At 51.0% G+C, this 10,604-nt stretch overlaps 1 protein-coding gene across 2 annotated transcripts in view; it reads left to right on the forward strand.

Annotated features, from left to right (window-relative positions):
- The first annotated feature begins 4,426 nt into the window (after positions 1–4,426).
- CCDC194 (coiled-coil domain containing 194) overlaps positions 4,427–10,604 on the forward strand; it is a 14,893-nt gene continuing 8,715 nt past the window's right edge. The window contains exons 1-4 of one of the 2 annotated variants that reach the window (XR_001886926.1): positions 4,427–5,132; positions 7,098–7,194; positions 7,600–7,732; positions 8,268–8,414. Coding sequence is in view for 1 of the 2 variants with exons in the window: in XM_017879514.1 (XP_017735003.1) it covers positions 4,809–5,132; positions 7,098–7,194; positions 7,600–7,732; positions 8,268–8,418 (705 nt within the window). In the remaining variant the exon portion in view is untranslated. Of the gene's footprint in view, positions 5,133–7,097; positions 7,195–7,599; positions 7,733–8,267; positions 8,961–10,604 lie in introns of those variants that run through there. The other variant, XM_017879514.1, reaches the window with a different exon arrangement.

Raw genomic sequence — 10,604 nt, forward strand, 5'->3', positions numbered from 1 at the left:
CAAAAAAAAAAAAAAAAAAAAAAAATGTTTCCAGGCTGGGCATAGTGGCTCACGCCTGTAATCCCGGCACTTTGGGAGGTCGAAGGGGGAGGATTGCTTCAGCCCAGTAGGTCAAGACCAGCCTGGGCAACATAGGGGAACCTCCATCTCTACAAAAAATTTAATAATTAGCTGGGCATGGTGGCACATGCCTGTGGTCGCAGCTACTTGGGAGGCTGAGGCAGGAGGATTGCTTGAGCCTGGGATGTCAAGGCTGCAGTGAGCTGAGATGACACAACTACACTCCAGCCTGGGCAACAGAGCCAGACTCTGTCTCGAAAGGAAAAAAAAAGTCTCTAGATGTTGCTAAGTGTCCCCAGGAGCAGGGCGGGCCCTCACTTCTGTGGCCCTGGCTTGCAGAAAAGCTAAAGCCGCTTTGCAACTACTAAGCTATTTCATCCCTACCAAGAGCCCTGGTGAGGCCTAGGGTAATTAGTGGACTTTTTCAGGGTTTTTTGGGTCTTTTTTTGTGGTTTGTTTGAGTTTGTTTTGTTTTGTTTTGTTTTGTTTGAGATGGAGTCTTGCTCTGTTGCCCAGGCTGGAGTGCAATGGTGCAATCTCGGTTCATTGCAACCTCCACCTCCCAGGTTCAAGTGATTTCTCCTGCCTTAGCCTCCCAGGTAGCTGGGATTACAGGCACACATCACCACACCCGACTAATTTTTATATTTTTTAGTAGCGAATGGGTTTCACCATGCTGGCCAGGCTGATCTCGAACTCCTGACCTCAGATGATCCGCCCGCCTCAGCCTCCCAAAGTGCTGGAATTACAAGTGTGAGCCATCGCGCTGGCCAATGTTTGTATTTTTAGTAGAGATGGGGTTTCACCATGTTGGCCAGGCTGGTCCCAAACTCCTGGGCTCCAGTGATCTTCCCACCTCAGTCTCCCAAAGTGCTTGGGTTATAGACATGAACCACCATGCCAAGCCTGGTTAAAAGAGTTTTTTCCGGGGCAAAGTGTGAGGGTAGAATCTATCCAGGGCCACAGGGACACCGAAGAATGAGGATGAATGACTCCCATGCAGGGAAAAGTGTGGATCGCTTGTTTGTTTGTTTATTTGAGAAGGAGTCTTGCTCTTGTCACCCAGGCTGGAGTGCAGTGGCACAATCTCAACTCACTGCAACCTCTGCCTCCCGGGTTCAAGCGATTCTCCTGTCTCAGTCTCCTGAGTAGCTGGGATTACAGGCGCCCACCACCACGCCTGGCTAATTTTTGTATTTTTGGTAGAGACAGTGTTTCAATATGTTGGTTAGGCTGGCCTTGAACTCCTGGCCTCGTGATCCGCCCGCCTAGGCCTCCCAAAGTGCTGGGATTACAGGCGTGAGCCACCTCTCCTCCCAGCCTGGATGGGTTATAAAGCCACAAACAGAGTTGCTGAACAGAAATACATTTCCCATACAAAGGCTAGCATACAGATAGGAGATTAGATTGGCTTCTGTTGACTATGTCCTAAGGGGGTTGCTTAAACATTCTATTGTAAAGAGGTGACAGTCACAAGAGTCTCTATCTCCAACAACATTTAGTCTAGGCTTGAATGAAGACTAGGAAGTCTAGTTAATGTGGAATATCTCCCCACAGAGAAAGGTCAGGGGCTGGGCATGGGGTGGCTCCGTGGCTCCCAGTGGTGGTAATCCCAGCATTTAGGAAAGCCGAGATGGGGGCATCGCTGGAGGCCCAGGTGGGGGCATTGCTTGAACCCAGGAGGTCAAGGCTGCAGTGAGCCATGATGGTGCCACTCCACTCCAGCCTGGGTGACAGAGTGAGATCTGGTCTCAAAAAAAAAAAAAAAAGAAAGAAAAGAAAAGAAAAAAGAAAGAGGCTGGGTGCGGTGGCTCATCCCTGTAATCCCAGCACTTTGGGAGGCTGAGGTGGGCAGATCACTTGAGGCCAGGAGTTTGAGACCAGCCTGGCCAACATAATGAAACCCCATCTCTACTAAAAATACAGAAGTTAGCTACGTGTGGTTGCAGGTGCCTGTAATCCCAGCTACTTGGGAGGCTGAGGCAGGAGAATCTCTTGAACCCGGGAAGGCAGAGGTTTGCAATGGGGCTGAGATCGTGACATTGCATCCAGCCTGTCAACCAGAGCAAGACTCCATCTCAAAAAAAAAAAAAAAAAAACAAAAATTAGTACTAGAGTGGTGGGCAGGTGTGCCTGCTAATCCCAGCTACTCAGGAGGCTGAGCAGGGGGAATCGCTTGAACCCCAGAAGGCAGAGGTTGCAGTGAGCTGACATTGTACTCCAGCCTGGGTGACAGACAGCAAGACTCCATCAAAAAAAAAAAAAAGAAAGAAAGAAAGAGAGAGAAAGAAAGAAAAGAAAAGAAAAGAAAAAAAGAAAGAAAGAAAGAAAGAAAGGGAGAAAGAAAGGTTGATTCAGTTTCCAAGGCTTAACTATTACCCCTTGACATAATAAATCTGGAAGTTCCTAAAATTTTATTTTTTTTTTACACGCCTAAATTCTGGACCCGCCAAAAAAGAGAACAATTACCCTGATTCTTTGAGTTTTCATTAACTGAACTCGTATCACTGGCAGAAAGACTGAAGTCTATCAACATACCTGAATAGACTTTTTTTATTGTTTTTTGAGACATGGTCTCACTTTGTTGCTCAGGCTGGAGTGCAGTGGTGTGATCTCGGCTCACTGCAGCCTACACTTCCTGGACTCAAGCAATCCTTCTGCCTCAGCCTCCTGAGTAGCTGGGACTACAGGTACACACCACCACATCAGGATCATTTTCTAATTTTTTGTAGAGATGGGGTGTCACTGTGTTACCCAGGCTGGTCTGAAACTCCTGGGCTCAAGTGATCCTCCCACCTCTGCCTCATTTCTCCTATTAACCTTCCTTTTGTGAGTTGATTTTTCAAGGAAACTTCAGAGGGTGAAGGGGAAGATCACCCAGTTTGATGGGAAAGCGGGGGGTTGGGGGGAGAATCAGTCACACACATAAAGATACAATCACTTTTTATTTTTGAGACAGAGTCCCACTCTGTCACCCAGGCTGGAGTCCACTGGCACCATCTCTGTTCACTGCAACCTCCGCCTCCCTGGTTCAAGAGATTCTCCTGCCTCACCCTCCTGAGTAGCTGCGATTACAGGTACCAGCCACCACACCTGGCTAATTTTTTTTGTTTTTTAAAATAAGATGGAGTCTTGCTCTTGTCGCCCAGGCTGGAGTGCAATGGCGTGATTTCAGCTCACTGCAACCTCCCCATCCTGGGTTGAACTCATTCTCCTGCCTCAGCCTCCCAAGTAGCTGGGATTACAAGCGCCCACCAGCAAGCCCGACTAATTATTGTATTTTTAGTAGAGATGAGCTTTCACCATGTTGGCCAGGTTGGTCTCGAACTCCTGACCTCAGGTGATCCACCTGCCTCAGCATCCCAAAGTGCTGGGATTACAGACGTGACCCACAGCACCCAGCCTACAATTATCTTTTTAATGTCAGGGCTCTAGGAGCTGATCAAAAGCAGGTAGTGTTGGAGAGGGGGACTTTCTGTAGGAGGGGACCTGTCAGCAGAGCAGCAATTAGCCAGGCAGAGGAGAAGGTGTAAAGGCCCTGCGGTGGGAATGCACTTGGAAGAGCGTTGGGGAGGCCACAGGAAGGTGTGAAAAGGAAATGACCATAAAGGTGTGATCAAGTCCTTTGTAGGTGTAAGGAGGGAGATAGAGAAGGAGAAACAGGAAGAGGAGGGAGGAGGGGGAGAAGGGGGAGTAGGAGGAAGGAAGGGGAGGGGAGAACGGATTGTATTCTAAGAGGGAAGTGGAGCCAGAGCCCAATTGTAATCATGTTGTAACATCGCCCCCTGGCGGCCCAGTGGGGAGCAGGCGGGAAGACGGGGCTGGTCCACTCTTGTGTCTACTCTCTGGTCCTCTTCACAGCTAATGTAGCAGCCTAAGCTCCACCAACCGTAAGTCAGTGGTATGTCCTCCCATCTCCCAACTCAGTTACCCCATCAACAGAATGGGAACCACAGGCCGGATGCGGTGGCTCACGTCTTTAATCCCAGCACTTTGGGAGGCCGAGGTGGGAGGATTGCTTGAGCTCAGGAATTCAAGACCAGTCTGGGCAACATAGCGAGACCCTGTCTCGAAAAAACAAACAAAAAAAAATAAAATTAGTCAGGCACAGTGGCTCACGTCTGTAATCTCAGCACCTTGGGAAGCCGAGGTGGGCAGATCATTTGAGGTCAGGAGTTCGAGACCAGCCTGGCCAACATGGTGAAACCCCGTCTCTACTAAAAATACAAAAACTAGCTGGGCGTGATAGCGTGCGCCTGTAATCCCAGCTACTCAGAAGGCTGAGGCAGGAGAATCGCTTCAACCAAAGAGGCAGAGGTTGCAGTGAGCCGAGATCCTGCCATTGTGTTCCAGCTTGGGCAACACACACACTTAAAATTAAAAAATAATGGAAACAACATATCCTCAAATGATAGCCAAGCACTTCCTTTGTAGATGCGGTCTTTGGCGCTTCCCACAGATGTGTCAGCTTGATTCCTACCAAGCCCTACCGAGCAGGAGTTAATACTCTCCCCATTTCACAGAGGGAGAAATTGAGGCACAGAGGGCAGCATGTGGGATGCAGGAACCCAGAATCCCTCGTCCTTTCTTGGGCTCGACGGGATGGACCGTCCCTGGAGGGGGTCCAACCCCTCCCAACGGACTCGGGAAGCCACGGCCAGGCTGGGCGGAACCGTGGGTGTCCCTGGCGCCCCAAGGTGCCAATTAAATATTCGTGGCCGTCTGGGGCCAGAGCTGTGGACCGCGGCATGGCCGAGCCGGGGCCGGAGCCCGGGCGTGCCTGGCGAGTGCTCGCTCTGTGCGGGGTGGCTGTGTTCCTGGCTGCGGCAGCGGCCGGTGGGGCCCTAGTAGCCTGGAATCTGGCCGCCTCGGCTGCTCGGGGATCTCGCTGCCCGGAGCCGGGGGCCAATGCCACGGCGCCGCCCGGGGACCCGCCGCCTGAGGTCGACGAGCTGCGGCGCCTGCTGGCAGAGGCTGCCGAGCGGGAGAAGGCCCTAGCCAGGCAGCTGGACCAGGCAGAAAGTATCCGGCGAGAGTTGGAGAAGGTATTAAAGGCCTGTGAAGGCCGCCAGGTAGGTGGGCCGGGTGGAGGGGGAGCTCGGGAATCCAAAATGTTGGGATAAGAGAGGGCCTGCCCACACATCCCCAGGATTCCCTCTCTGTGCCTCGGTTTCCCTAGTTCCTAGACTTGAGAAGGCATTGAGAATAGCGCCCTAATGCCTTCCAACCCTTAGATGTCAGTTCACCATGGAGTCTACCTTCTGATCAGAAAAGCGGATCACCTGAGGTCAGGAGTTTGAGACAAGCCTGGCCAACATGGCGAAACCCTGTCTCTACTAAAAATGCAAAAATTAGCCTGGCGTGATAGTGAACGCCTGTAATCCCAGCTACTCAGGAGGCTGATGCAGGAGAATCGCTTGAACCCGGGAAGTGGAGGTTGCAGTGTTCTGAGATTGTGCCACTGCACTCCAGCCTGGGAGACACAGCAAGACTCCATCTGAGAAAATAAAAAAGTCTCATTGTCCTTTGCTTTTTGCCAGATAAATGGTGTCTGGAGAAACCCCAGACCACCGGAGACCCTCCCCCATGTGCCCACTCAGCCCTACTCCAGCCAGTTTCCAGCAGCCCTATTTTGAGAGAGGAACACACATGTCACCTGTAATTAGGAGGCTAAAGTTGGCCTCTTGGGGGAGGTACCTGCTAGGTTCTCCTTTTCCTCTGACTAACCCTTCAGACTTTTCTTTTTAACCATTTCCAGCCCTGAGCCTTTCAAAAGAACTGTCCTCAAAATCCCAGCCATTTCCATTTATGGAGTGACTACTGTATACCTCTGGGCACACCCCCCATTCTACCCCAAACTCCCAGCCCAGCCGAGGTAGTGCAACATCTGAATATTAAAAATCAAAATGCAGCCGGGCGTGGTGGCTCATGCCTGTAATTCTAGCACTGTCAGAAGCCAGGGTGAGTGTATTAGTTGAGGTCAAGTGTTCAAGACCAGCCTGGCCAACCTGGTGAAAACCCATCTCTACTAAAAATACAAAAATTAGCCGGGTGTGATGGCACATGCTTGTAATCCCAGGTGGAGGTTACAGTGAGCTGAGATCCCACCACTACACTCCCACCTGGCTGACAGAGCATGACCCCATTTCAAAATAAATAAATAAATAAATAAATAAAATCAATCCAAATAAATCCCTACCCCTTTTCTGCCCCCACCAAGAGAAGGGACTGGGGCAGTCGAGGTTAACAGCAGCCTACTCCGAGTTCAAATTCTGGCTCTGCCCCCTTACTGTAAGATGCACTGAGGAAGCCGGACCAGTTGTTTTGCAGAATGTCCAGAGGAAACCTACACATACCCCAGAAATTCAATCATTGTCAACCATCAAATTGCCCCCTATTGGTTTTTGTTGTTGCTTGGTTTTGTTTTGTTTTGTTTTGAGATGGAGTCACGCTCTGTTGCCCAGGCTGGAGTGCGGTGGTGCGATAGCTCACTACAACCTCCACCTTCTAGGTTCAAGCGATTCTCCTGTCTCAATCTCCCAAGGAGCTGGGATTACAGGCGCCCACCACCACACCCGGCTATTTTTTTTTTTTTTTTTTCTTTTAGGAGAGATGGGTTTTTCACCATGTTGGCCAGGCTAGTCTCAAACTCCTGGCCTCAAGTGATCCGCCCGCCTCAGCCTCCCAAAGTGTTGAGATTACAGGTGTGAGCCACAACGCCCGGCTCATTGTGTTGGTTTGAAATCCCCTCAGCGAGTCCCAGATGGAGCTGAAAGTGGAACTTGAATCTGACAGCAGAGCTAAGCACTCTCCACTATCCAGTGGCTTAGGGTTGGTGGCACTGGACCTGGGCAGAGATCTCCCCCAGGCAGGCAGCTGTCACCACTCGGTGCCCCAGGCTTCAGAAGCCACTTCTGTGTTTTACAACTACAAGGTCCCAAAGGACGTTCCACACAGCTTAGGACACAGGGTTGCAGGTGGCTTCTCACTCTCCCCAAAAGGGCCAGGCCGATTCACTCCTCCCCTCCTCTCCTCAGAGCCGGCTTCAGACCCAACTAACGACACTGAAGATTGAGATGGACGAAGCCAAGGCACAGGAGACCCAGATGGGGGCCGAGAACGGGGCGCTGACAGGTGCGTTGTGGTATAAGGGAGTGGGGCAGGGATAGAGGTGGGAGGAGCCTAGGTGAATCCTAGTTATCCAAACCAGCATAATTGCAAACGTAATGCAAATAACACAGAAATAAACGCAAAAACTTATGAAACGAATGCAAACAACATGCAGAGGCCATGCAAATGTCACAAAAACAACGCAAACATCACAAAACATGCAAACGCCTTGTAAACGACTCACAAAAGCAATGCAAACCTATGAAAAGCTATGCAAATGGCACCTGGAAGCCATGCAATGGTACGCACAAATTTAATTCAAATAAAGGAAAGCGTGCAAACGGCAGCAGACTATCAACTTGGATTCCGGCGTGCGTGGGGCGGGTGGGCGCGGGCTCTCCCGCCTGACCCCGACCCCTGCGCCCGCAGAGGCCCTGGCGCGCTGGGAGGCGGCGGCCACGGAATCTGCACGGCAGCTGGACGAGGCTCTGCGGCGCGCAGGCGTGGCGGAGGCAGAGGGCGAAGCCTGTGCGGCCCGGGAGGCAGTGCTGCGCGAACGCTTGTGAGTGAGGGGCGGGCCCGAGGGCGGGGGCGGATGGACGGGGAGGGCGCGACCAATGCCTGCGCAGTGCTACATTCTTTAGGCCAATCATTAATTTGGGCGTGGCATTGTGGGCGGGGCATTGTTATTTAATAGGAGGTTCCTGGAGTTGGAACCTAAGGATGGAGAGGAATCTTGGGATTCCAGGCTGGGGCGAACATTCTAGAAACTTAGGTCTCCACGATCCGGCGTCGGTGGGAGCCCCGAGAGGGACGGGGAACGGAAGAGAAGGGTGCAAAGAAAAGGAAGTATCGAGGGAGAGGCTGGTGGTCTGGGGACAGAGCTTCTGGGGATGTAGCTGGGAGTCTCTAGGGAGGCGTCCCGGGAATGGTTGGTGGTGGCGAACGGATGCCGGATCCTGGGGAGCGGGAACCCTGGGAGATGGGGATCTCTGAGGATGGAGTTCCCAGCAAAGGGACGCTCGGGCGGATGAGGGCTGGCGATGTCTGGGGACAGGGGACCAGAGGCTGACAGCCCCCTTCCCCCTTCCCGGCAGTAACGCCCTGGAAGCCGAGATGAGCCCCCAGCGCAGATCGCCTCGGCCGCGTCACCGCTCCGGGTCCCGACCCCGGCCCAGCCCTCGCTCGCGCTCTCGCTCCGGACCCTCCGGGGGCTGCCGGCGGCCGTCGCGGCGCGCACGAGGGTGAGTCGACCCCAGCCGGAAGGGGCTTCGGCCAAGAGGACAGACATGGTTGGGGGGGATGTCTGAGGGGACGTGTATAGAGGCGCCCCCACGCTGGATGCGACGCTCGGCTTTAGACCGTGGAGACGCCCTGAACGGAAACTGCACAGAAAGGAGCCTCAGCCCTCTCTCCCCGACCATGTAAAGTGCTTATTCTACAGACAGGGAAACTGAGGCCCAAGTGATCATGCAGTGAGCTAGTGCTTAGCTGGGATTTGAAGTCCCCTCTAACAACAATGTTACCGACATCCCACAGATATGAAGACTGGAGGTCTAGCCCTGGCTCAGGAGTAACCGGAAAGGGTCACTTTCCCTCTCTGGGTCTCAGTTTACCCTATCTGTAAAATGGGTGATTGGACTCATGATAGGGAGCTGATTTGACAACAAAAGCTGACAAAGGTGGCACAATAGGAAAACCACAAATTCCTCACCCTGTGAGAAGGGTACAAAACTTCCAGATGGAATTTAAACAAAAAGAACCAAGTAACATGTTTGTTTGTTTTTGATTCGGTTTTGAGATGGAGTTTTGCTCTTGTTGCCCAGGCTGGAGTGCAGTGGCACAATTTGGGCTCACTACAACCTTCATCTCCCAGGTTCAAGCAATTCTCCTGCATCAGCCTCCCAGGTAGCTGGGACCCACCACTACACCCAGCTAATTTTTGTATTTTTAGTAGAGACGGGGGTTACACCATGTTGACCAGGCTGGTCTTGAACTCCTGAGCTTAGGTGATCCGCCTGCCTCGGCCTCCCAAAGTGCTGGGATTACAGGTGTGAGCCACTGCTCACGGCCCATGTTTTTAACCTACACTGCAACAAAGGTGACTTATGCCTGAGATGGAGCAATGGTTCAATATTCCCAAGTCTGTTAATTGCTATACTAATAGATCAAATGAGGAAGTTTATAAATTGTAGGGAAAAAAACACATCAAAATCAGTGCCAAGGTGAGGACGTCCACTGTCAAGTATTTTTTTCTCTAGGAGTACTAGCCAATGCAATCACACAAGAAAAATAAAAGCTACGACTAAAAGGAAGAGAATCTATAGGTTGAATCACAAGAAAGTGCTGTTTATATGGGTAAAACACATTGAAATATGGACAATTTTATATTGCTCAATTTCACATGAATGTATTAGTGGGTTTTCTTGTTTTTCTAACCTTTAAACATTTTTAGCTTGTTATCTAAATTTAACCTTTATGTTTGGCATAACTTCAGACTTACAGAAAATTTGGTAGATTGATCTCCAACTTCTGAACAACACGAAGGTTATGGACGCCAGTCCCCCATGCAGTTGAAAATTCGCACATAACTTTGACTCCTCCAAACTCAAGGCTAGCCAGGTGTGGTGGCTCATGCCTGTAATCCCAACATTTTAGGAGGCCATGGTAAGAGAATCACTTGAGCCCAGGAGTTCAGGACCAGCCTGGGCACCATAGCAAGAACCTGTCTCTACAAATAATATCAATAATTAGCTGAGCATGGTGACATGCATCTGTGGCCCCAGCTACTTGGGAGGCTGAGGCAGGTGGATCACGTGAGCCCAGGATGTCAAGTTTGCAGTGAGCCATGATCACACCACTGCACGTCAGTCATCTGAGTGACAGAGCAAGACCCTGTCTCAAAAATTAAAAATGAAAATTAAAGCTAGAAAAAATTATTAAGAAAATCATGCTGGGCACAGTGGTTCATGCCTGTAAGTCCAACACTTTGGGAGGCTAAGGCGGGTGGATCTCTTGAGCCCTGAAGTTCAAGACCAGTCTGGGCAACATAGGGAGACCCTGTCTCTATAAATAATTATTTTAAAATTCTTTGGGAGGCTGAGGTGGGTGGATCACTTGAGCTCAGGTGTTTGAGACCAGCCTGGGCAATATGGTGAAACCTATTCTCTACCAAAACACAAAAAATTAGCTGGGCATGGTGACATGCACCTGTGGTCCCATCTACTCAGGAGACTGAGGTGGGAAGATTACTTGAGCCTGAGAGGCAGAGGCTGCAGTGAGCCAAGATCATGCTACTGCACTCCAGCCTGGGTGACTGGAGCAAAACACCTTCAAGAAAAGAAAGAAAGAAAAAGAAAGAAAGAGGGGGAAAGAAAGAAAGAAGGAAGGAAGGAAGGAAGGAAGGAAGGAAGGAAGGAAGGTAGGGAGGGAGG

Source organism: Rhinopithecus bieti, unplaced genomic scaffold, assembly GCF_001698545.2.
Source record: "Rhinopithecus bieti isolate Rb0 unplaced genomic scaffold, ASM169854v2 scaffold_9899, whole genome shotgun sequence".
NCBI classification, from domain to species: Eukaryota; Metazoa; Chordata; class Mammalia; order Primates; family Cercopithecidae; genus Rhinopithecus; species Rhinopithecus bieti.